The sequence below is a fragment of the Varanus komodoensis genome, unplaced genomic scaffold, assembly GCF_004798865.1.
Source record: "Varanus komodoensis strain SLA01 unplaced genomic scaffold, ASM479886v1 scaffold34_1, whole genome shotgun sequence".
NCBI lineage: Eukaryota > Metazoa > Chordata > Lepidosauria > Squamata > Varanidae > Varanus > Varanus komodoensis.
Genome location: NW_025335854.1, coordinates 6,397,190 through 6,423,925, shown reverse-complemented (window position 1 = coordinate 6,423,925; position 26,736 = coordinate 6,397,190). Strand labels below are relative to the sequence as shown.

The 26,736-nt window shown below is 49.8% G+C and overlaps 1 protein-coding gene across 1 annotated transcript in view; it reads left to right on the top strand.

Moving 5' to 3' along the window:
- Positions 1-8,746: 8,746 nt before the first annotated feature.
- Positions 8,747-26,736, top strand: part of CACNA1E (calcium voltage-gated channel subunit alpha1 E) — a 228,082-nt gene continuing 210,092 nt past the window's right edge. The window contains 1 exon segment of the mRNA XM_044439166.1: positions 8,747-9,013. Within this exon segment, the coding sequence (XP_044295101.1) occupies positions 8,748-9,013 (266 nt within the window). The 5' untranslated portion in view covers position 8,747.

The following is a 26,736-nucleotide window of genomic DNA, read 5'->3' as shown; positions in this document are numbered from 1 at the left end:
TCTCTAATGTCCTAAATCTTGCCTCTTGTGTTTGATAAGACATTGTCACTGCCATTACTTGCTTTTCTTTGTTTCTGGACATTTCACTTTAAGCTTCAGATTCCCTGTTTTCAAACTGTGATTTGTTACAATCAAATACGTAATCATTCTTCTTAACTTTGGCCCCTTCACATCCTTCATACTTGTCCAAGGATAATAGGCTTGCCGTGCACATTCAAACCAGAATTTCCCCTCCAGCGTGGCTGAAATCTATTGTTTTGCTTCACCTGCAGCCTTTCCATAATGTAATGCTGCTTTTGCAAAAAGGGTTCCCTTCCAAGGTTGCACAGGCCTGTGAGAAGACTGTACCACATGGCAGCTTGCACCTGACAATCTTTTCTGGCATGTGAGAAAGGCTGTTAATGAAAGAGGCAGGTAGAAATATAACAGGCCCAACGTATTACAGAATAGGGAAGAATTTCTTTGCAGCTCAGGGAATTACCCAGGGACTGTCCAATATTGCAGTTCTCAAGGTTTTATCTAATAAATTTGTATATTGGTCAACTCACATTATTCAGATTCAGCTGGATTGTGTATATCTTAGCAGGTGGATTGTGTATATCTTAGGTGGATTGTGTATATCTTAGATTGTGTATATCTTAACAAGATATTGTGTATATCTTGTGTATATCTTAGTGTATATCTGGATTGTGTATATCTTCTGCCCTTAACTGTGACAGTTCTCAGGTTACCGGGATAATTCATACACAGCCCACCCCGGCTTTTCCCAACCTGCTGCTCAGCTCTGAACCACAACTCCCATGATCCCCAGTGATCATGCTAGCTGGGAAGGATGGGGATTGTGATCCAACACCTCCAAGCCGCCCCAGGTTGAGGAAGCCGATTTACCAACGGGGGTTTGGAAGCGCATTTGGATATTGCTCGCCGGTGTTACTGGAAACAGCCAGTGGAGGGCACCTGAGTTGCAGGAAGGAACTTCCCAATCCGCTCAAAAACCTTTTGGGCAGGCAGGCAGCGGGGCTGGAGGGCAGCCCATTCCCGCTTCGCTCTGCCGCCCCGCTTTGGACAGAGACAACGGTGTTGCCCAGGACCTGAACAGCGAGACAGGGGTCGCACCTCCGTTCTTAATGCGCTAAGGAGAGGCAAGGGGAAGGAAAACGCTCTGATTAGTTTAGGGCTGCCTCTGGCCCCAGGTAGAATTCATCAGACTCCATTTAGCCATCGATAAATACACCCAAGCGGCCCTAGCAGAGAACTGGAGAGGGCTGGGAATTGAGCACATTGGCCAGAAACCACACCCTGCCACGGACCCTGAGCCTGGCCGTGTAACTTGGGGCAGGGACAGCCCAAATCCACCTTCTCCAGGGAGTTTCCCGTTCTCCAGGCAGCCTGAGTTTCCTGGAGGAAGAACAAGCGTGTGGGTCAGGGACAATCCAACAACACGTTTCTCACCACCTCCTCCTCCTCTCTGGGATGCCAGCGCGCTTCCTGACCTGAAAACTGAAAGGATGCGGGTTCGGCCATGGCGAGTTGGCGCCTGGCAGCACAGGTGGCGTGTGGGTAAGAACGCAGGATTGCGACTCGGGTCATCCGGGTTCTAATCCCCGCTCAGCCAGGCACAGCCTCTCAGCCCATCCTACCTCACAGGGTTGTTGTTGTGAGGAGAGGGCTGAGAAGGGAATTATGAAAACCACTTTGAGTTACCAAATTTTTAAAAATGAAATCAAATTTTAAAAATGGAAACAGAGGCTGAGATAGATGCATGCCCTTAATGGGGTGAAGGTACCTCCATGTTGGAGGCTGTAGGGTTCTCTCCTTGAATCAGGCCACAAGCCAAGAATCACAGGGAGGGATATCTTGAAGCAGGGCTGCACAGCCCCACGGTCCAGGCAACGGGTGGGACCCTCCCCACCTTTGTGGGACCCTCCCCACCTTTGTGGGACCCTCCCCACCTTTCCCTACAGCCCAGCTGATCGTCAGGGGAAAAGATTCCTTTCTGGACTGCTGGCAGAGATGCTCTCCAGGGCTGGAAGCAGCTTCCACTTCCCCCTCTCTGTGACCTCTAGTTTTCTTCAGGCAGCCTGGGGAGGTTTGCGTTTCCATCCGGGCACACAGAAGTGCGTGCATACACAGCTCCACACCCAGACGCGGGGCCGGCCCCGTGGCTGAAAAGGCTATGCGCTCCTGTCTCAGACTGGCAAAGGTTGCCCATAAGGTCAGGAAGCCCAACGGGCCAGTGGGCGTGTGCACCAACAAGGCCTGGTCTGCAGTCATGTTAAGCAAAGCACTTGGACCTGTGGCCGTTCAGCGCCTGAGGCTTCCATGGGACTGTATCTGAACACAACGAGCAGATGCCCTTCCTTAGGGTTAGCTGGGAAGCGACCGCAAGAAGAGCCTTCTCAGTGATGACCCTGCACCCATCTATTGCCTTCCCCAGATAAATCAGGACACACCTTTAGACTAGCTTCACCGGAGTTGCATTAAACAGTCCCTCCGCAATCCGCCTCACCTTTTTGCAGCTTTTAAAAGATTTGCATTAGGTGGCACGGAACTGGCTGCTTTGGTTTGCCTCTTGCCTTTCTGGCTTTGTTTTATGGTCTGGTTGATAAGTTTTTAGGGGTGCTTCATGCTGCAATGCTTTATTAATGCTGAGGTTACTATTAATCCCCATGATTTGGTTGTGAGCCACCTGGCAAGATGCACAGAGGAAAAGCAGCAAACTAATACGAATCCCAGTTATTAATTAGGCCGCTACCTTCTGCTGTAGCTTCTGAACCATCTTCAAGGGCAGCCCCAAGTGGAGTGCATTGCAGGAATCTAACGTAGCGGTTACCAGAGCGTGGATTACTGAAGCCAGGCTATCCCTGTCCAGGTCGGGCTGAAGCTTCATAAAGCCCTTCAGGTCATCCGGGTCAAGGGAGGGCTGTCCCTGCCACCTCTTTCAGGAGAAATGGGACTCTCCTTCTCACAAGCCTGGAGCAAGAAGAGTCACTTGCTCTGTTCTGTCCTGGCTGGCATGAGCTGCAATACAACACTGGGTCCGCCACTTGGCTACTGGCCCGTCCCCACCTCGAACTCATCTGTAGAGTAACATCTGGCCAAGCCAGATGTGTCCCTCTTTGTATTTTCCTTAGCACCAGTAGCAGGTGCAAAGGCTGGATCTGAACTCGGACCTCCCCAGACCAACAGTTTCCCCATAGCAATTCCTTCCGGTTCCTTGAGTTCCAACCTTCAGAACCAGCGGCTCCCTTTCCTGCTTCCCTGAGTAGTCCCACTGTGGGAAAGCTCTTTGCATGCGCTGCTGCTGGGCAATTGCTGACCGAGCAGCTGCCCAGGATTGCCTAGTCATAGGGCCAACTTTGCCTGTGCATTCAGCTCACTGGCTTCCCAGACAGGGAAGAATCTGCTTGGAGGTGTTTACACATCTCCAGATGAGCTGTTTCTCCCGAGAGTGTGAAAACACAGTTTAGTTCTCTAAGAGGGCTCTTGAAGGAGCGACAGACGGACAGACGGAAGGGCTGACTTCTTCCATGAGCTGGGAAGCTTTTTCCATCACCTGAGCATGCAGGCCTTCCCCCTCTGCCCACTGTGCTTGGAGAAATTGCAAGCAGGTTGCCTGGGCGAAGGAGACAGTGGAGTTTCGGGAAACCAGGAGGGCCACCACCGTCACCCCAAAGCCAATTAAACCTGCTCCGTGTGAGACATCTGGAGAGACATGGATGGACTCCTGGGGCAAAAGGCGCTCGGCCAAAGGTGTTCTGCCCAGCTCTTAGCATTCCAGGCTGCAAATCAGGTCTGGATGGATGTCTTCCTGTTTACAGGGAACTGGCAGGGGTCATGCCAGACCAAGGAACTTACGCAAGGCAGGGACGGTGTCTGTCTCCCAAGAGTGTGCTGTCTACATTTGGCAGAGGCTGAGGGTACAAAAAGGAAAGCCAAGAGTAAGAGGAGATGAATGAGTGAGCAAATGCAGATGCATGAATTCCAGGCCGGCTGACACAGGGGACGCCAATTCTGGAGAGCCATGTCATCGTCACTTCCCAATTAGTGTGACGCCGAAGATCCAATTCACGGAAATAGCAGATGTGGCAGCAGAACTGTTCCTTCAGGCTGCTGGTGGGAGATGGCTTGGTTTGTTTCTTTGTTCCTCACTGGCCCTTCTGTCGGGGACACCTAAAAATGGCACTGAAGGCGGCTGGCAACACAGTCCAGATTAAAACAGCATCATAATTAAAACTTAGCACAAAAACAAATAAATACAGAACTACAGAAATAAGCCTTGTACCGGCCAATTAAGAAAACCCTGTGAGCAGCAGAACCGGGAGCTTGGCAAAGGCCTTCCTGGACCGCAGAGAGAGGGGGCTGTCCTGGCCTCCCTTGCCAGGGAGTGCTTTCCTGTCGCAGGTTTCTTGGGCAGTACTGAGAGAAGGGTCTTCCTGGAAGACCTGAAAACCCAGGGAGGCCTGCTAGAGAGAAAGCGGTTATTTTGGCAGCTTGGCAATTTGTTGTTTTCCAAAAAATACAAACCTTGGCTACTCTAGAAATCTTCTCCCTGCCGTGTAGGTTCTTGGTCAGTCATTGTCATTCTCTCTCTCTCACAAACCTGCAGTTTGCAGTGGAACAGTCCAGGAAGAAGCGTGGCTACTCTTTCTGTGAACCGGCTTTAGTCTTCACCCTAACTGGAAGGGAGGGCTATTCATCTACGGGGAAAGTTTTGTGGGAAAATTGGGCTCTGGGGATGAGTGTGAAAGAAAAACGAAATGATTTGGAAGCATTCTGAGGAAGAATACTTTCTAGGTATATGGGGCAGTGAAGGCTGAGTTGCTTTAGAGGACAGGAAGAGATACATGGATTGTGTTTCTAGATTAACGAAAGTCCCTCCATGCTTGGGTTTTGGGTGTAATGCCTGTTTTAGCCCTCATTTGCCACTGTGCTTAATATGTCAGGCAAGCAATTCTTGCAAGCTTATTATGCAAAATTATGTTTTGAGCGGCTGTGTAATACAGTCCATTGTCCTTCAAAAATCCACGCAGTGTAGCTACTCAACCAGTAATTGTGTGGCTGTGCAGCGTCCCTGTTTACCAGGCACAGTCTTTGTTTTCCAGCACTTTCCTCTGGCCAAACACTATCCTTTCCTTGGCTTTGGGGGAAGTAAATCCATGGGGTTCAAGGGGACTTCCTCCCGCTCAAGCGTGCATCACAGCGCAGCTGATCGCACGATAAACCCACCAAAGGCTGCAGTGCTCTGCACACTTACTTCCAAGTAAGACCAGGCACCTGACAAGTAGTCATTCTGCTAATCATGAAGTACCCTTCTGTTCTGAATAACAAACTTATGGCTTGTTTTACTGACCCTCTGAGAAACGGAGTGGAGTTGACTGCAAGATCCTTGTGTGAGAACGGGGGTGAAAAAGGTGAGCAGCTGTCCCTACTCTCACCTATCAGGTGCTGGAGCAGCAGGATGTACCTGCTGGATGGAGCGATAACCACCTCCCCACCCACGCTTTTGTTCCAGTTATACTGGGGCATCTCCTCTGTATGGACAGAGCTGGACATGAAAGCTATGGGGGTCTCTACATTTAAGGCACTGCTTTGAAAATGCCCACAGCAGGCATGGAGGGGGAATACAGCCATTTCCTCTTCTGCTGCAGTTGTGAGGGAAATGCCTTCTTGGATGCTGCTCTTCACACTGGGACTCCCTCCTTGGCTCCCCGGGGGACTGCAGTTAGCAGCTTTTGAGGAGGGATTTTTCTCAGGACCATGCCAGGGCAGGAAGGGGTTAAATCCTATATTCTCCTCCCCGCCCCTCTCCTGCAGCTGCTTTGATCCCATTAGCTTTCCCCAGGTGGCTGGCATATTGCCCAGCCCTCCTGTATGTTACAAGCCAGCAAGCATTTCATGCCATGTTCAGCCTGACCTGGGACCTGCTCTCTGAACTGAAGCTGCCCAGTTACAGGTTTAACCAGGATGGGACCTCTTGGGCAGACAGGAGGTCCCATCCTGGCAGTCTTTCTCAGCGTTCCTTCTCCTTTTTGTCCATACAAGTGAATGGCTACTCTTCGGTCTTATGGGGAATGTGCTTGCATGGCCTGGCAATGTTAATCCATGTCTGAAATTGTGTGTAGAATACCCAGGATGGTGGAACCAAAGCTGGAAATGTATAATAGTTCACAGGTGTGTCCTGTCCTTCCACCAAAGAGCTCAAGATAAACTGGGATATCTCAGTTTGTCTTTGCTTGTAAACTTTCCAGCAAATCCCATCGCAGTCATGGCTCACTTGACTGTACTAGGCCAGCCACTCTTCATGGAGTAAGTGGACAGCCTTCATCTACCATATGGGAATGGCCATAACGGTCTACCTTGCAGGGTTGCTGTACTGGATGCTGAGGGATGCATATGAGATGAGCGGAGCTCTGGAAATGTGCTGGAAAGATATTTCTTTGGGTGATTATTCCTCACCCACAAGTATTTACTACCTGCGCTTCCACCAGCGTAGCCATTTGTATCTGGGAACTGGGAAGGCAAAAGCTTCCAGAGGAAATGGGGGTTTGGGGCAAAAGGAAGCCCCAGTAAGTCTTATCTAAGACACTGAGCCTTCATTGGCTTGTGTGGTCTTTTAAATGTTATATAACCAGCTTTTCCAATTAGCCTCTTCAAGGGAGTTTGCAGCTTTCCTAAAAGCACTGATGATCATATTAACACTTCAGCTGAAACAGGTTCTGAGCTGATGACAGGGACTCTCCACTGCCAACCAGCCCCCTTTCCAAGCTTGTTTCATCCCAGGTTGGTCAGGGCCAGCAGGCGTGGCAGAGTGTGCTAGACATATGGTGGCCACTGTAAGAGGAAGCTTCCGGTGCCAAGCCAGGCAGACTCCTGGCAGAACTGCACAGAGACCTGGGTTTTCCCTTCTGCGGTCCCTTGTGTGTGCAGATACCTGTGTGTGGCGGTTCTCAGCTGCCTTTTGCAGCTGAAGGTACTCCAGGAGAAACACAGCCTTTAAAGACGCAAAGCAAAAGTCTGCTGAATCGGAGTATGCGCCCAAAGTTGAAATGACAAGAGGCAGACGGTCCGGAAGTCATCTGCCACTGAAAGTCCCTGGTTTGTCAGCCGCCAGCCAGGCCAGATTTTGCTGCTGTCCAAACTGATCTGGCAAATGTTTGTTTCTGAGGAGTGCAATTGCAGCCTTCCTCCAAGATGTTTTATCAGAGAGAAGCATCCTTCTGGAGTCAGAAAAGTGGGGTTGTGACCAGACAGGGCCAGTGTGGGGACTTGGAAAGGCTTTTTGCCTGTAAGTGTTGACCTGTTGGTTTCAGGAGTGGCTCCCTCCATCCCATGCCAGCTCTTGGCTCTGCTCAACCACCTGAGGAAGACAGAGTTTGTTTCCAGGGAGAGGGAGTCAGAAGGACTGAGAACCCAACAGGTCGGCGGGCACACTTCTGGATCACATATTGGCAACGGCAGCTCAGGGCAAGATGGGCTCTTGGGTGCTCCAGAACATGATCTGGGGGTGTTCCAAAGCTGATCGAATCCCAAGTCTTAACCCAGGCCTGATCCACATTTCTGCTTTCGTGAGGAAAGTAGGAAATGCGGATCCAAACCTGGGAATGAATCCCAGCCTCTCCACAGGGCCAGTGACAAAAAAGCCCTCTAGCAGGCTGCGGCTGAGAGGTTTGCTGCCCAGCATCTTACGTTGCATCCAGGACTCCAGGGCGATGTCTTTGTTCTTCGTAGACCCCACCCCTCCTTCCTGAATCTCCCTTGGAAAACTAGTCTGGTTGCTCAAGACAGACGTGTGTGAGTGTGCGCACGCGTGTGTGCGAGGGCGGGGGGTGCAGAGGCTTGGTCAAAGCCATTGTTGGCGCACGCATGCACACACGTGCCCAGCGTAATCGTATCTTGTGAAAGGTACGTGTGGGGAAGGGATGCGCCTTCCTCCCGTCCTTGGGCGGGGTGGAAGGCTCGCAGGTGTCTCCTCATGAGGAGGAAGATGGAGCCGGTTGCGAGGAAGTTAAACACTTCGCTCTCGAACTAGACCGGAGTGGGCTGCAACCTGTTTCTCCACCTCTTTCGCATGCGCGCTCACCCAATGGCAGTTTTTCGCCCTTCCTGATGGGCAGATGGAGAGACAGGCTGGGACTGCAGCCCCTTTCCTGTCGGATGGTGGCAACCGCCTCGGGTGCCTTTAGATGGGAGCCTTTGTGGGGGTCCAGAGAAGGCGGTGGCGTGGGGGAGACCCCTAATTATGATTATGAATTTGGTTCTTGCCTCCAAACAAAGCCAGGAGGAGGAGGAGGAGGAAGCAGGGGGGAGGCGAGGCGAACGCGTCTGATTTAAAGCCCAACCTCGGTGCGGAGAGCTCCACGTAAAAGGGGGCAGAATCCGGGCTCCCCCTCCCCAGGCTGCCTCCTTTTAGGAGAAAACTGACTGTTCGGAAAATTTCGCCATGCCTTTCGCTCGCTCGCTCGGCTGATCCGTTGGTGGGCTCGGTCCATGACCACTGCTCCTGTTTTGGACAATGCCGTACGTTTTGCGCGGAGAAGCTCGCCCATCCGGCTGCTAAGCGCTGCTTCCACAGGGAGGAACGGAGAGTCGGCTTGGGAAGCGTCGCCGCGAGAGAGAGAGAGAGAGGCGAGGGGGGCTCTCCTGGGAACGCCGCCCCCGCGCCCCTGCACACACACCTCGACTGCTGCTCGCTCCGTGGCGGAGCGGGGCTCCGCTGGATCACCTCTCTCTCTTTTCCTTCCAGGATGGCTCGCTTTGGCGAGGCGATGGCAGGCAGGCTGGGATCCAGCGACGCAGCCCCCGAGCAGAACCGGGCCCGCCAGGGCGCCGCTGCCCCTTCGGGGGGAACCCCGGGAGCGTACAAGCAGACCAAAGCCCAGAGGGCCAGGACGATGGCCCTGTACAACCCCATCCCTGTCCGCCAGAACTGCTTCACAGTCAACAGATCCCTCTTCATCTTTGGGGAGGATAACATTGTCAGGAAATACGCCAAGAAGCTGATCGACTGGCCATATCCTTTCTGCTCGTCCCTCCGTGCCCCTTTCCGGCTGCTGGTGACATGCTTGGTCACGAATGGTCCTGCCGGGACCAGCCAAGCGGGCAAAGGTAAGCGCTGTCCCCCCTTCCGTTCTGCGGCTGGGCCACATGGGGAGAGCACCGCCGAGCGCAGGCTGCCCCCTCTCTGTTCCCCGCCATCTGTCTAGCCTTGCTTTGCAGTCTTCCCACTGTCTTAGCGGTCATCTCTTCACTTGGCCCCCGCGCCTCGCATCGGCTGGGCTGCAGTGAGCAGGCAGGCTCGGCCCTTTCCTTTCCAGGTGGCCAAAGCCCCGCTTGTTGGCTGAGCGGCTCTGGACTAGAATGCAACAGATCGGGCCAACTCTGGAGAAGACAAGTTCTCCAGCAGCTGAGGGCATGCTCAGCTGGGGGAGGGACGGCCGAGCAAAGGGGAACTTGGTCCCCGCCTAACCAGTCGTCCGTCCAAAAGCCAAGCTCCCCGCAGCCTCGGAACTCCCGTCATTAATTTGGAACAATTTCCTAGGGCTTGCCCTTATTACCTGCTCCAGTAAATGCCCTAACAACATATCGACACATTACAGGTCCTTTGGCAGCAAACACAACATAAAGGGGCCACTGCAGTGCTTTCCACTGGATCTGCTTTGGTGCTGTGCAAAAGCATACAAGCTTTCAGATCACACAGAACTATTCAGCTGGTGAGGGAAGGCATCCTTTTATATCAGTGGAAGTTGGTCTAGTTGGAAGGATCGCTTTGTATTTCACTAAAATCGAGATGTGGGCAGAACACATTTTGGATTCTTTCTGCATAAACAGCTCCTTTATGCTTACATTTTGGGCAGCAAACTAGAACCCTGTTCTTTTCTTCCTTGCTGGGGAAAAAACCATCCCTTTCTCCTTTACACACAACATTCCTTTTTAGGCTGCCTATGAATGCAGTGTTCACACCAACATGCCATGCTTGCCTTGTAGAGAAGCTCCGTTGCCATCCTGGCTTCCAGGTGATAAACAAGATCAAGTGTGTGTGCCATGCTGCTGGTGCGGCAATCCTTTCCAACCTAGCTCCCTCCAGGTGTGTTGGACTACAAGTCCTACCTGTCCCATCCAGCATGGCCAGTGAGCTAACTGGTTGGTGGCAGCTGGAGTTGTAGTCCAAGACACCTGAGGGAAGGCAGAAGCAAGACAATTCCACTCCCTATAACCTGGAGAAAGAGGCCAGGTTTTCTTTCGCTACTGAAAGACTGCGAGGAATTGGAAAACAGGACCCCCAAGATCGGAATCCAAGGAAGGCACCTGTGAATTAATCAGGCTGTGGCAGCACGCACTGCCCAGGTGATGGACAGCATCGCCATTAGCTGATTTGTCACCCCATACTCATCAAGGCCCACCCCCCTTTTTGGGGGGGAATCTGAGGTACAAGGGCACAAATGCATAGGGCAGTTGTCCTTAACAGCCTCCAGCTCGCCCACACCCACAAGTTCTCCCTGCTTTTGTGCTGCTGTTTTCCTGTTTTGGCAATCCTGATCAACAGGGACCACCTGGGCTGCTACAGGGGAGGGGGGCCCCCTGAGCTGCCCAAGAGGGGCTGGGCCTAGCTCAGCTCTCCAAGGACTGCTCTTTATCCAGTACCATGGACAGCTCCTGGGCATCTCTTCATGCTCCGGATTCTTTAGCCAATTCCACTGGATGCTTTGGCCCTTGCTTAGCTGCTCTCCTTTCACAGTGTCACCCTCCTTTTTGTACACATGGGTGGGGGGGGGGGATTAAAAGGCCGGGTCTCTTCCCACATTGCGAAAGTGCATTTATGTGCGGTGTGGGATTTCTGATTTGGCTTACTGATGATGCACCGAGAGCTGAGAAGTGACTGAATGACATTCCAGATAAGAACGGCTAGAGTAAGGGTGTGTGTCTGGTGTCAGGGCTCTGTGCGGCCCCCTGGAGCCACACGCCTGTGCTGGCCCCTTGGCTCAGGAAGTTCTCTTTCTGTTTTTCTAAGGGAAGGGGGCCGGCGCCCAGGAAGGACTTGCTGCGGTGTGCCTCTATCCACGGTGCCAACAGAGGTGCATTGCACACCTCTGGCAATAGGGACTGGACCACCCGGTGTCCATGGTGGGAAACAGGTTGCACCTCTGCCACAACGGTTTCCCAAGCGCGGGTCTTGATTTCTCCTTCGGGAGTGACTAGCAGGCACACTCGCAAAGGAGAGAGCAAAAGAGGTGCAGTTGAAGCATGACTGGGATGGGGGCCCTGGCAGTATTTGGAGCAAGGGCTGGCTTGATCGCCCTGCTCTGTGGTTCACTGTTTCCTTTCCGTCAGAGATCTCAAAGGGGCCTTCAGCCCTTTCGCCGTAAGGAGCGCCTTCGCCTTCATAGCCCCACCCAGAGCCCTGTCTCTTGGTTCTGCTGAAGTGCGACACCCAAATGTGCAGAAATTCAGAAACTGACATTTTCAGAAGTGCTGAGAGATGCTCATTTGTTCTCACGAGAATGACATACCTTCTCATTTTGCCCACACAGTTTTCTGGCATCAGCTTCTCTTAGCCACTTTCTCATGACCTGAAAACAGAACACCCAAGAATTTCCTGATTCATTATTGGGAAAGAGTGGGAATACGTTGTTCTACAGAGTGCTTTAAGGTTCAGGTGACCCTTTTTAACCTATCCGTCCAATAATACGTAGGCACCACAAAGCCCATGTGGCAAGATTAGGAGAAACAAGGCTGAAGCAGGAGTTGCATCTTGGAGCAACTGCAGAGCCTTGCTGGAGGGACTTCATATTTTCAGAACGTGGTTGGTAGAACATGCCTTCTCATGCTCTACACGCCTTATCAGGAGAAGTGCAAGAAAAGTCAGTATAGCGGCATTGAGTATCTGGGGACTGCATCTGCTCCGGAGGCAGCGGGTGCACCACCATCTCAGCCCATCCCCAGACCTCTTGATCTGGGAGTTATCCAAATGAGTTACCTGGCGATTGTGTGACCAAGGTCTTGGGGCCCTCTTTGGCCAACAGATTGTGCTCCCATAACTGGCTGGCAACATGAAAGCTGGATTGGCCAGTCCTGCTGTGAGTGCTAGGATCCTGGCCATCTGTTTTTGCCTAGTGCTTAAGACACTTCAGCCTGCTTAAGACAGTGCTTAGCTGTCTCCCGGTTCAGCTTCACATTCTCACCCACCTTTGAACTCTTGTTCAGAGCATCCGGCTGCCTGGCTTCAGGTGTGGTCACCCACAGCCACATTGTGGCCCCGACCAATGGCGATGTAGCCCTTGATCCACAGCTGTGGTAGCCAGCGAAGTTTTCGAACCCTAATGGAACTTGATCTGCTTTTCCATGGGATTGTTCCGTGACCCGTAAAATACTCCAGTGACCCCTGCAGAGCTTCTCTCTCCCTGTATCTATCGCACTGCCGGTGCATTCATGCAGCCCACCTGGGAACAGCGTGGCCACTCCCGTCCATTCCTTGGAAGAACGATAGGATCCGACAAGTTAGAGTGCTGTCAATGTATTTGTTTGCTAAGCTTTGCCTGCCGATGCAGCAACACTGGCCTTTATGTGAGAACACAGCAGCCCAGGAAAAGATGCAGAACACCATGTCCTTGATGGGCAGGCAGCATATTAAAGAACCGTGGTAGGGGGCAGCTGAATATGTCTGGAATGGCCAAGCGGCAGCCCACACCACCGCTTTGGCTAGCCCTCACCCCCTCTCTGTGTGGCCTCCAAGAGAATGAGTCTTCTCCCTTGGCGGATGCCACTGCCAGCATGAACTGACAATCTGCCTGTCCAGGCACGGTTTTTGCAGGAAGCGGTGGCTTTCTCAGAGCATGCAGCATAGTACCGAAGCAAAGTATCTCCTTATAGCTGTGCACTGAACTAGCAACTTGCATTGCAGATTTCGGTCTCCCACAGGAGCTCCATTGCACTGAAAGGGCCTGAGCAAGAGCGAAGGGCCACTTTGGTCCAAGTTCCCTTCTTGTCAGGAAGGCTACATTCCCCGCTTCGCCATGCAGGTGACATCCTCCCACGGAAGAAGAGCCAGTGGCAGGGCCTGGGCCAGCACTAAGTCCCTCAGGTGCCTTCAGGCTTTAGCAGGCCACAACGGTCAGCTGAAAATAATGAGTCCCTTGTTGTATTGCCGGGTCTTGTGCATTCACGTCTGTTGCAAAGAAGCCAGTGAACTTAACGGTTAAAACTGGTGGCTTAATGAATGCATCCTTATACATGTCATTGTTCTCAGATCCTTTGCGCTTCTCTGAATCATAGCCTTGAAGGTTCCTATTGAAGATCATCACACGCAGGTCCAGAATGTCTGTCACCATCAAAGTAAACTTCACGAAAGAAACAAGTCTTGTTCCAAGCATTCCTGGACAGTCTTCCTGATTAATCTGACAGTTTAACACTCGAATGCCCTGGAAACAAAATTATCAGTGTCTTTAGCCAGGATAGTTAAATGAAATGTGTTGAGAGGCAGTGCCCCACAGATTTCCCAATGGTGGGAGGTCAAGGGAGAGGGAAAACAATAGGAAAGATTTTGCCTTTGGGTGCAGACTGTGAGCCTCCTGGTGGGGAACTGGTGGAACACCAACCTTGAGTCATTGGACCCTTGGCCTCATCCAGCCAGACTCTGCTTATTTTCTTAGTGCGTGTCTGTGTGTGGAAATGAAGTTTCATGGTCCAAGTGAAACTTCAAAAAAAGAAAAGTAGCCCCAGTGGCTGGAATTTCTTTCCTGCACCATGATTGTACCCCCAGAATGTCCTGCCAGCGGGAGTGGGCTCTTCTGAGGATAAAGAAGTCATCATGAACAGGAGTCATTTCTAAGATGGTGCAATATAGCCAAAGCTGCTCCCCGGGATGTAGGTGAAATCAAGGATCCACTTTTCCTTCCAAAAGGCTGCTTGTCTCTGTGTCCTGGCTCCATGAAGTGTCTCAGCAGACATATGCAGAAGGCATTCTCTTGCCAAAAAGAATCATCCATGCAGCTCTTTTTGGGTGTCTACCATTTATTAGCTTAATGTGTTTCATTGCCAAGAATTGCCAAGGTATTAGTCATCTTCAGTTTGTACATTATTGGAGGGATTTGTTACTTCTCCGTTTTATTAATAGCAATCCATTTTCTTTACCTTCTGGTAAGTACTGAAAGCTATTATTCTAATTCTTCCCAATAACACCACGCCAGAAGCTGTGTACCATGGTCAGCTCAAGACATTAAGTTGCACAAGGCAGGAGATCCAAATGATGCCTCTTAATAAATGTCTTCTGGCATATGGTACCTCTGAGAGATCCAGCAGAGATTTCTCATGGGTGGCGCCCCGTGGATGAGCTGTGCTTGGTTGCCACTCTCAGTGGCACCCAAAATCCACTCCCCTACACATCTGGCCTCACGGTTGGACAACCTCTGCAGCAGACACACATGGCCAGTGTCTTCTATTGTGCTCCGACCTACTTCCACTGTCCCCTAGCTCTTCTCCTGCAAGACTTTCCCATCCCTGCTAACCAAGAGCCAGAGCTGGAGATGCTTGCACACACGTGCAGAACATGAGATGTCGAGTGATAAACACTTCACCCTGTGGCTTGGGGGCAGGCTGAGATTATGGGCTGTCACACCCGGACTGAAGACATGCGGTTGCGGTTCTCCAGGTCAAACTACTTGAGCTCAACTGGTGGAACTGCAGCTCAGGACATGGGAAGACTGGAAAGCTAAAAATGCAACAGCGAGAAGAGTCTGCCACACTGCAGTGCTGAACATGTGATGGTGGCTCTAAGCCATCCGCCCAATAAAGATAGAGAACTGACTCTTAGCCCAGTCTGCCTCACAGGATTGTTGTCGTGAGGGTAAGATTGCGAGGAGGAGGAGGATGCAAGTTGCCTTGAGTTTCTTGAAAGGAAAAAGGGTGGGATGCAGATATGGGACGTAAGAAGCCCCATGCACCTTAGAGGATTCCTGTATTCCTTTCCTCTTGGCCCCGGATGGTCTGCTTTTCCTCCCAGCTGCTGGTGGGCTGGTGCTGACATTAGTCTGAGAGGAGCCAAGATGAGTGATGTTGATACATCTCCGTGGTCTCTGGGTGCAAATCATCCAGTAAGCTTTATGGTCAGCAAGGATTTATTTGGTCGGGTTCCAACACTCCGTCTGCTTTACCTGACCGAAGATGACCCCTGCGGAAAGCGTCATTTCCACAAACCAGCTGAAGCATTAAAACGTCTCTGCTGATATTTCAAAACTTAGAATTAAGCAGTGAGAGGAAGTGGTTTGTCAGGCACCCCCTAAGAATCCCTAATGAACTAGGAGAGTCTGGCCGCCTTACGCCTCTTGTCCACAGAACCCTTCATTCTCTGCTCAAATGTCACACCGTGTCTCAATTAAAAGGGACGGAGCTCTAATTTCTGCCTCGTCATGTACATTCATGGGGCAGGTATCCACCCCCTCTTTTACAGGGAGCTCATGAACCAGGAAACCTTCAAGAATCCCCTGGCTTTTATTAGTTGGCAGCTTCTGACCAATTCTGCAGTTGCTCTATTGCTTATTGGTCAGTCGCAGACTGAGGGAGTCCAGAGGGAGTGGGCAAGGAAAGGGAACAGGTGACCGGGTCTGCTGGTGGTACTGGCTGGCCATGCAAGGAACTAGAAGCCGGGTGCTCTTGGCCCAGGGCAGATCAGGGGCAAAGCTAGCAAAGAAAGGGCAGGGAGGGCTCGAGGGTCCGGAAGTCTGCAGGGTGGGCCCAGCAGCTTGACTAAGCAAGAGGGGAATTGTCCAAGCTTAGCAGAAAGTCTGAGGCTGGGGCTTTATAGAGCTTGTTGGGCTGTGATTGGTCCTTGACGCCAGCTGACTAGGTATTTTATTTGTTTGTTTGTTTATTATATTTATATCCCACCTTCTTCCTTACAAGGAACTCCAGGCAGCATGCATCGTTCTCCTCCTCCTCTTCTCAATCTGATGGTCACAACAGCAACAACCCTGTGAGGTAGGTTGGGCTGAGAGTCTGTGACCCAGTGGGCCCCATGGCTGAGTGGGGACTCGAACCCGGTCGCCTGAGTCCCAGTCCTGTGCTCTTAACCACAACACCACACTGGCTCTCAGTCCAGCCAGTAACGTGAAGTAGCCAAATCTGATGACTGCCCAGGATGGCTCACTTGCTCTGGGGTTGGAGTGGGGAGAGATTTAAAGAGGGGGCAAGATCTGCCATCATGGGGGGTTGCACTGGATCTAGAATCGTGCTCTCGCATTATGTCATGGCACATCACAGGGGGTGGCCAAGCCCTTGGCATCGTTTGCTGCCCGGGGCCACGGCAGTCAAACGGCCTTCCCGACTCATCCCCCTGCAAGTGAACAAAAGAGCAGGGCCCTTCCAACACCCTGCCATCAAGGGGTCTTCTCTTGCTGGCGTGCGCGGTGCACCCTGCTCATCCATCACGTCACCCCGCCAAAGCAGGAAATGGAACGCCTTAGGACAGCGCTAACTTTACCAATGTTCTTCTAATGAAGGGGCACTATAATTGCATACTATTATCGGATAACGTAGCGATGCCTACTTATTTTCTCTTTTGTAATTGTACATTGGGACAATCAGTTTTACTATCTTTGAACCACCTCTCAACAAATCGTGTGCCGCTTGAGGCATGCAAGAAATTTGAACCTCCGCCTCATCCCAATTGCTCAAATCAAACTTATATGTAGAAGTGGAATTCTGATCCCAGACGGAGCTTCAGTCTGGAAGGCGTCTGCTATTTTAAATGGTACTCATTTTACGAAGGCGACTTTCTGCAATCAGCAAAAGCGAATGGCAAAGTTTTTGGCGAACTATGTACAGATCATAAAACATTTTATTTATTCATTCATTTAAAGTTTTTATAGGCCGTCCAATACCACAGTCTTTGGAGGGCTTACAAAATACATTTTGGTGAGCTATTTTCTGGCACGAATGGCCCAACATGTTATTAGCTAGGAATACATGTCAGGGAGAAGACGAGGGCAGGCCCTTCGTCATGACAGGCTCATTTGCTGCCTTGTCAGAAGCTTTTTACGGGCAGGGATGGGGGTGGTGGTGGTGGTGTGGCGCACTGACCTGCCATTTGCAGCCTCGGGTTGGGTAATCTAGCAAAAGCTTTGCCACTTCCTTCTGCCAATAGCACAAACAAGTCCTTATGTGGATGACCTAGAAGGAAATCAACTGGGGACCACAGTGGTGGAGAAAGGGTTGGGTTGCTTCATCTAAATCCAGTTGACTAGGTAATCAGGATAAAAATAACTAGAAGGTGGTGATTCAGTTCTGCATCTCTGCTGGGTAAATGTGTAATTATACCGGCAGCCTAGGCTGTTTTGCTTCCCAGTGTAAATAGAGGGTGATACACGGGTTGGAAATACGAGACAATGGTGTGGGGTTGTTGTTTTTTGCTTTTGTTTGTTTCCTGGGGAGCAAACCGATCCCTGGGCATTTTGAGTCCGAAAGCCAGATTTAGCAACATACAGGTCGGTTGCTCTTTTTGCTGCTCTTGTGGAACAAGTTACATTAATTTCTTCTATTGCTATGAAAGCATCTTAGTTTTTAAAAAAAGTAATACATTGTCGCGGAGTATTAATCGGATCCAAGCCCAGAGACCTTCACCCTTCTGTTTTCTCCGTTGTTGTTCCTTATCAGCTCAGCAGCAGCCTTTCCACTTTGATTTCATTCTCATGGTGACTTGGAAAGTTACAATTTGGTTAGGCTGCAAGAAGGGAAGGACAACCCATCAATATCTGCTCGATTCAGCTTCTATTAATCATATTTGACCGCAACAGGAGACCAAAAACAAATGTTCTGGCCTGATAAAGGCCACACGGAGAACTCCGGATACTTGAGCGAATTATGTATTGACAAGGTTGACTCTTGCCAAGATTATGCGGTATGCACTGATAGGCCAAATCCTTCAGAGTTCCTCTGGAGAGATTATGTAAGTGAACCCAACAAAATAACAATGACCCAGTTCATGCAACATGGCAAGCGACCCTGTGTGGTCACTACGATTTGCAATTTTTTTTACCATGAGCGACCAGACAGAAGATCAAATGGTTTCTATGTTGTTGTGGTTTCCATCCTCCCAGCTCAGTCCTCCCATTGTTGGCATGTATCCCATCAGCCACTGTGCCTGAAATTCAGTCCCAAGCTGCATCGCTCCCTCCTTATAGCACCTGCTTCTTCCTCATTGGTCTGCATATCTGTTACTAGACACAGAAGAATGATAGGGGCTGGATGGCTAGAGAGGCTGCTGAAGTGGCCACTCTTTCCAGGGGACTCTGGGAAATATATTTAAAGAGGAGAGAGGTGCAAGAGTCGTTGCTGTAGGTGGCAATTTAGAAGGTGTTGCTGCAGGTGTCCAATCTAGAATCTTGTTCTGCTGTCGTACCCCTTCAGCCAGGTATGGGAAGGAGGGTCTTGCTGTGTGTGAAGAGAAGGCATGGCCATTCCACAGACACTGACCTGCCTCCGTTATGGCTCCACCCCAGCTCTGCATGCACCAAAGGGCGTGGCATGTCCTTGGCGTCCCTCGGTCCCCAGGAACCATGTCAGAAGAATGATCTCCCCAGCTGGGGCAGTTGCCTACCAGGACCGAGAAAGAACTCTCCGAGTTCGGACAACATGGCAAACCATGGTGGCATGGAGCAACCATAGAGCAAATGGCTGTTTCTTATCATGGTTCCTAAAGACCAAACTGACCATGGTGACTTACCCACTACAGGGTTAGGAAAACATCAGCCACGGTGAAATGCCACCATGGTTTGTCGTGTTGTCTGAACCTGGTCCATGAGGGCCGCTGGAGGCAGAAAAATGCTGATTCAGCTGTATGGATCCCAGCGTCATATGATTCAGATCCTGACAACCTCCATGTTCTCTGGGGGAAAAAGGAAGGGCATGATCCATTCCCCCCCATAGGCACAGCAGAGAATGCCCGTAGGTTGCTACGGAAGCCACCTGCTGGTCCTCCGTCTCGATGCCCTGTGGTGTGCCTGGGCATTATCTACTGGCTCTGTCACACCTCTGCTGCACAGGTCTCCCATTCAAGGCAATGGCTGGTCATTGTGCAATGAACCCAGCCTCATGTATGGAACGTCCAGAAGGGCTGCTTGTGGGACCTGGGAGGAAGCGTCTCCATCATGCTTGATTAGAAATTTACCCTTCCCATTGCATGCATGCGCAAGCAGGAAAATTCCTACCATTCCCAGCATTCCCCTGCCAGCCTGGGTGTCGTAGGACTTTTTGCTGTCTAAACCCGTGTATGATTGGAGCCTTGGTGCCTCCTCCGACAGCAGTTAATCACTAGTTTGGATGCAGAAGTGTTGCTTAGAGAAATGATTGTGGAAGTGCATTGCCCATTCAAGACTCTTAACCGGGTGTGATGTAGCCAAGTGGGTCGCTGATGCAGGGGAGGATCGGCGGTGGTGTAGTGGGAGCCATGGCTGGGGGGAAGCTGGCCCATGCTTTTTGGCTTTCAAGATGCAGCCCCCCCCCCTCCACCTTCAGACCTCCTGTTCCTCCTCAGCTTACACTAGCTGAGTCAGAAAATGACTTTTCTCAGCAACAATATATTGCTGTGAGCTATCCCGGTTGCAATGCAAAGTATTTGGGGAGTGGTGGGTTGGTGTTAAATGGGAAATGATGGCCAATAACTGTATAAAAAACTGATTTTGGTGGAGATGGAAAGTGCTAGACTTGATCAGTTCATATGGAACAAGGCAGCTGCCTGTGTTTTTGGGTTTTCCTTGGAAGCACGATGACAACTCTGTTAGGATGAAGAGCTGTGCCTGAAAATTTGCCACTACCCCATGGAGTCTCAGGTGGTGCAGCAAGGCATCAGCTCATCTTCTGGAGCATCCCATGGACCAGTCAGATTTATTGTGGCACCATGTGGGTACTGCCATGCATTAGAGTAGGACAAGGCCTGTGAAAAGGAGGAGATTCATGTGTGAAGACTGACTTGGCCCTGAGAAGATTCCAGCCAGGCTTGGAAGGAGAAGCTGGCTTGCTGTTCAACAACATAATTTGGACCAGTTTTGTTCCATTACCTCTCCAAAGGCTGCCAATTCCCCACAGAAGTTTCTCTTCCTCATAATACTTTCTGAACAGTTCCTCTGTGATCATCTCTTGCTAGAACCAACATCACTAGTGTTTCATGCCATGTATACCTCGCGTTCCCACCAAGAAGTGTGTTCGTGTGTGTGTATACAAATCCTTTCTCCTTTTTCCTCAGGCAAGGAGGTTAGATGAGAGCTCCTGACTCATCAGAGGTCTCCCTGTAGCCTTCAAGCTGGACCATCCATTTGATTATGGAAGAAATATAGTACCCTTGAATTTCCCGTGTCACGCCTGCTCTCTGGTGCACTGCCCATTCGGGGCATGTGCCAGGGAACTTCCTGGTGGTTAAGTCCTAAGTTTTTACAGAATGTGTCAATGCACAGCATCTTTCTGCAGCACATGAATACAATAACAATCCTTAATTGGCATTGGTATGCAACTTGCGATGTGATTTTTAAGATTCATGCTGGTAAAACAAAGCAAAACAAAACAAAAAAACTATCTCGGACCATTTGTCTCTAGCATATTGCAGTGTTTCTGTCATTCTCACACAGTGCTGTTACTTTTGCCTTTCATTCATTAGATTTGAAGCTTTCTTTGAGAGTAGGTTTGATGGTGGGTCCATCTTTTTGACAGCTCTGGAGAACGAGGGAGAAAGGGAGGGAGAGGAGCCCTGTCAGATGGTGAATTGAAACAGAGGCAGCGGTTGCCATGGCAATGCCAAGTTGCATCCAATTGTCATGGCAACCAAAGTTTAAAAAAACCCTGATAAGGCAAAGGAGGGGGAATCACATGGTTTGATTTTTATTTAATGAAGAATTGGAAAACAGAACACCTTTTCCAGTGAAAAACGGGCAGAAAGGTCTTTCTGAGCTGCTAGTTATCCATGTCCGGTTTTTTAGACAAAGCCAAAGCAATTTATTTATTATTTATTTATTTATTAAAACATTTTTATGCCGCCCCATTCGCCGAAGCCTCGGGGCGGCTTACAACATAGAGTAGCCGCTCAATTCCAGTAGAGACAGAAACAGGCAGATGCATGCGGCCAGGTGCAAAGCGTGAGACCCACATTCAGGGCCGGCTCCGGGTTTTGGGGGGCATTTGAGCAAATGATGCTCGGTCAGGCTGCCTCCTCAAGGTCCTCGCTGCATGGTCCTTGTACCCCTGCGCACTGTCTTGTGGCCCCCCGCACTTTGGTGCCTGGCAGTCAGGGAGGAGGAGGCGTCCTGTCCGCCAGTCCTGCTGGGATGCAGGCTCCTTGCGAGTGCCCAACCAGGCTTGCTTTGGCCCCCGGCGCTGTCCGTGGGACTGCCTTTGTGTAGGTTTCTTTTCTCACCTCGTCGTGACCGTTCCAAGTACTTCACAGCAGTTTAAAACCACTGGCATAAATGGATGCTTAAAAGAGAGCCCCGTGCTTTGAAAACTAGCAACGCGCAATTGCCAACATTCGCAATTGTCCTAAAACAAGCTTTCAAAAATAGGATTTAATTAGCCGTGCCTTTTCTATCTGACCCAGACAACAGGGCTACAAAAGCAATTCTGTGCAGCTGAGGATGTCACAGAAATGGATTTTCTATTTTTCTTTAATAAAGCAATTATATCCCACTTCATATTAAAAATCCAGCCTTAAAAAATGGAGCGTTGAGAGGCAGCCGCTATGTTAACCGACTTGCACCAACGAGGGTATTCAGTGAGGTTTAGCCATTTCAGGTTATGGGCCAAAATTTTTTAAGAAAGAAGTTTTCTATTATTCCTCCTATTAGCAAACCCAGGGCCTAAAGGACTGTCATCAGAACAGGGAGAAGCAAGGAGGCAGCAGTGTGAACTCAGGAAAACGCCAGGGAGTTTGGCATATTGCTCATATATTCTAATGGAGCCGCCCAATACATATGGATATGCGTTTCCTCAAGGTCTGTGTTATGTATGCACATGGCAGAGTGACTTTGATGATACGGGATTTGCAAGTTACATTTCCCACTTCCCAGTGAAAATGCAAGTGAGTAGGATGCTGCTCTTTGGAGAAAGAAAAATCCCAGAAGGAACTAAATTCTCCAAGCAACAAGGTGGCGTTCAGCCTGACATGGGCTTGATTGCAAAATAAAAATAAAAATCTAAGAGTGCTTAGATCATTATTTAGTGTCTTGTTCTGAGGCAGGATAAGTAAATGTATTTCTCTGTCAAATGGAGAAAAAGACTGTCCTTGCCTTAATTCACAAGAGGAATTGACCACTTTAGGACTCCCCTATACCCTCATAATGCTAGAATTCAAGGCCACCCCGTGAGGATAATTGGTAATAGACTAAGCACTGATGAATAGAAGTCTATAATTATCTGATGGAATTCACTGCCACAAGATGTGTGGATGCTTATCAGCTTGAATGACTCTTTATACAGGATTGGATGAATGGAGAAAGACTAGATCTCTCAGTGGCTATAAGCCATCCCATGACAGCTGAGAAGCTGTATCCTTCCAAACACTGGATATGGCTGTGGATGATATCCAGGGAAAGCCGTGTTCTCTGTGCCTTGCCTTTGACTTTCTTGGCTGGCTGGCCCCTGCTGAAAACAGAAATTAAGACTTGGTCTGGGCAAAGCCAGCGAGGGTTATGTTCTCAAGGGATGGAACACTTTATACCGGGGTTGGCAACTTCCTGATTAGACTTCTGTAACACGCTCTACGTGGGGCTGCCCTTGAAGACAGTCCGGATACTTCAGATGGTGCAAATTAGAGCAGCCAGGTTGCTGACGGGGACTGGGCATTATTCTCATATAACCCCAGTCCTCTGCCAGCTTCACTGGCTTCCCATCGAAGTCCAGGCTCAATTCAAGGTGCTGGTTATCACCTATAAAGTCCTTAACAGCTTGGGACCAGGATACCTAAAGGAACGCCTGCATCCATATTTGCCCTCCCGCCCCTTGATCCCTCCTCCGGGAACCCCCTGTAAAAGGTATCAGGAGGGTGAGTACCCAGAGGAGGGCCTTCTCTGCGGTGGCGCCCCACCTATGGAACGCCCTCCCCAGAGAGGTCCGCCTGGCACTGTCGTTTTTTGTTTTTCGGCGCCAGGCCAAGACCTTTTTATTCAAACAATATTTTAATAATCATTAATGTTATTTATTGGTTTTTACTTTTATAGCCAGGATGAATTCCAGATTTTATTTATTTATTAATTAAAACATTTCTATGCCGCCCCATTCGCCGAAGCCTCAGGGCGGCTCACAACATAAAGTTAAAATACAAAAAAATAACAATATAAAAAATAACAATATAGAATAAGTAACAATATAAAATAAAATAAGTAACAATATAAAATAAGTCGCCCTTTTTGTATTTTATATATTTATATGTGCGATTGATTGATTGATTGTATATTTTCAATGTTGGAAGCCATCCCGAGGCTTATGCGACTGGGATGGCATATAAAAACGCCAAATAAATAAATAAATAAATGAACAAACAAACAAACGAACGTGAGGCCCTCCAGATGTTTTGCCTACAGCTCCCATCACCACCACCACTCATCATTAGCTGCGCTGGCTACAGCCGATGGGAGCTTTTGGGCACCCCACCTGGAAGGCCATATGCTCCCCACTCCTGGTTTATGCAGTGACTAGCTTCGTACTTTCTATGCCACTTTTATTTTGTCTGGGGTCTTCAGTTCTTCATTTGTGCCAAAGAACCTTGCTTGTTCTTCATATAAGGCAGGGAGAATGACTATCCAGGACCCAGATACCATCCCATGTGTGAGAACACTCCAGATTGCAGCTTCTAGGGAGCATCCATTCACCATTTGTTGGCCAGCTGATAACTCAAATCATCACTGCCTCTTGGCAGAACAAGGTTCTGGAGTGCTAGATGGCTAGTGCTTTGTTTTGGCAAAAGGTACATGCCTGATCGGATCCAGTGGAGCGTCAGAAAATTTGCTTCTTTCTGTTTCAATGTGTAGCTGAGCATGTGGTTGGTACAATTTCTTTACCTTTGTCTCATTCTGTCCTGCCCTCCCAAAATTTGTCCGAACCAGCAGTTGGTGTAGGCAACATGGTTGTTGTTGTTTTCTGCCTGTTCCCAGAATTGAGATTCAAGGAAGTTTGTAGACAGAAATATTCAAATGTTTAAATTATAATGAAATTAGTAGAATAATAAAATTACAGAAATTCCCAAATTAAAACACTACAGATATATAGAACAGAGCTTGTCTAAAGCAGTCTCATGAGAGCAGACAATCCCCTAAGCCCTGCTGGGACAGAAAAGTATTAGCCTAGCTAGGTACCCATTGAACCTCCCAGGAGAGGGATTTCAAGAGCCTCGGGGCAACCAACGAGGAGGCCATTCCTGGCATTCCCACTAAGCATTAATGTGAAGGTGGTGGGACTGAGAGAAGGACCTGCCCAGAAGACCTCGGGGTACGGAAAGGCTCAGAAGGGAGAATATGGCCTTTTAGAAAGCCTGAAAGGACAGGCTGGTTCTCTGAGTCAGGATTGCTTTGGCTGTCCCAGGGGAATTGTCTGGAATCCAGCACCTAGCAAATCCATCCAGAGGGCTGCTAGAAAGGAGAAAATCTGCTTCGTGCGCCATTGAGTCCTCCTGCTTTTAGGGTGTGGCTCACTAGGGTTGCTCCCCAAATCTCTCATTTGGAGCAGCAATCTCTTGGAGCCCCTTTGCCCCACCACCTCGCTACCCGTAGGCTCCTGCCACAATAAAGGGACAGAGGCCCTGAAGATTTCTGTTGCAGCCGGTCCACCGGATGGTCTGATTTTTGCCTCTGTTTCACCTCCTGCAGCCCCCGTGAATCTGTCTGCCTTAGCTTCTTAGTTTTACTTTTTTTACCTTGAACTCAAATGCTCGCCTCCCCTGTCCCTGTCTTCCTTTGACAAACATTGCGGAATGGGGCCGTTCAAATGGGCACATACACAGAGACTTCAGAATGCATAGAAATGGGGATATGCAAGTGCGTGTTCCAGCCGGAGCTCTGGATCTTTTTAGGCATTTAGCGCTGCCTCTGCCGCCATATGTAGCAGGGGAAGGAGAAGCCTTGTGTTGTGCAAGATGCAACTTGCAAACTCCTTTCCAGGCCAAGGGATATATATCAGTGGCATAATAAGCAAGCCCAAAATTCATTTAGGCAGATTCTGTGCAGCCCACACAAAAACAGATCTGAAAGGACCAGAATTCTAAATTCAGTGCTGAAAGTATTGTAATTCTGGATTTGGGCAGAGTCTCTCTATTTTTTACAGCTCCTATTTTTTGAAGTCCTTATCTCTGAACTCATTAAGAAGTGAGTTTTCTCCCAGAATGATCAGGCATAGAATTGCTTCTTCATCGTGTTTCCAACTTTGGTTTCCAATTTCTCTCTCTCAGTTGGAACACGGAAGAGTTCCTGCTGCATCCGACCAAGGTCCAGCTAATCCACTGTTCTGTCCACAGTGGCAAACCATCTGCCCCTGGGAATTTGTACGCAGGACAGGATTGTAACAGCAGCTTCTCTGGGCTTGCACACGCAGGCATGCTTCACGGTCTGCAACCACTGGGATCCAGGGGCATGCTGACGCTTTGATCACGGCATACCTGCTCAGAGTTGCCTGTCCCTAGCAACTTGGAATACGCAGTGGCAAGTCAGGATCAACAGCCCAGGGGCATCCCTGAAGTTTTTCCTTCCACCTGGTGAAAGTGATCCAATGTTGAGAACCAACACACTTGCTTGCCCCGCTTCAGCCACAACAATCCAGACTTTATACAGGGTTTACACGTGGCAACCCAGGGTTGTCGTCATGTGTGAAGCAGGCTATAGAAGTGTCTCCCCTCACAAGCTCCCCGAGTGCTCTCAAGCCAGGTTTTAAGACCTTATTTTGGCCGTCAAAGGCAAGCTGGTGAAGAGCGACCTGGTTGCCGCACAGCTGAAACGGGAGAGAAAGTGGTGGTGAATTTCCCAGCCGTTCCCTCTCCCCACATTATGTCCCTGCAGAAGGCAGCTCCAGGTGTGCTGCAGCCCCAAACCAAGGACGATGGACTTTGCTGTACAAAGCGTGCATTGTGCACCCATAATCCTTCACTCATGCATTTTGCAGAACCTTTTCCGACCCTTCCCCCTGCTTCCTGGGCCATGTTTCCCAGTCATTTTTATGGCATGTTTGGAGCCAGGAAGGCCACTGGACAGCCAGTGTGGTGTAGTGGTTTGAGCATGGGAGTGGGACTCAGAGGATCCGGGTTCGAGTCCCCGCTCGGCCATGGAGCCAACTGGGTGACTGTGGGCCAGTCACAGACTCTCAACCCAACCTACCTCACAGGGTTGTTGTTGTGGGGATAAGATGGAGGAGGAGAATGATGTAAGCTGCCTTGAGCCCTTCGTAGGAAAAAGGCAGGATATAAATAAAAAAATAAGTAAGTTATGAAAATTCAAACAGGAACAAAAGCCTTGCATGGAGTCCCGATTCTGTTCTCCTGCCATCTTGGGCCTGGTTCACAGAATATATAGAATGGCAGAGAAATATCCTTCCCACTCCCAGAGGAATTCTGTGTAAAGGATGCACTTTTCTTCCTGCAGTGAAAGTTGAGAGGAAGTCTCAGTTAAAGCAGTGGAATAAACCCTGTGTGTGGAGAAGCCGATTTTGAAAGGCGCAGGGAGCTAGGAGTTCACTTAATTCATTCTGGGTTCTAACCTGGTACATGCTCTTGTACTTTGA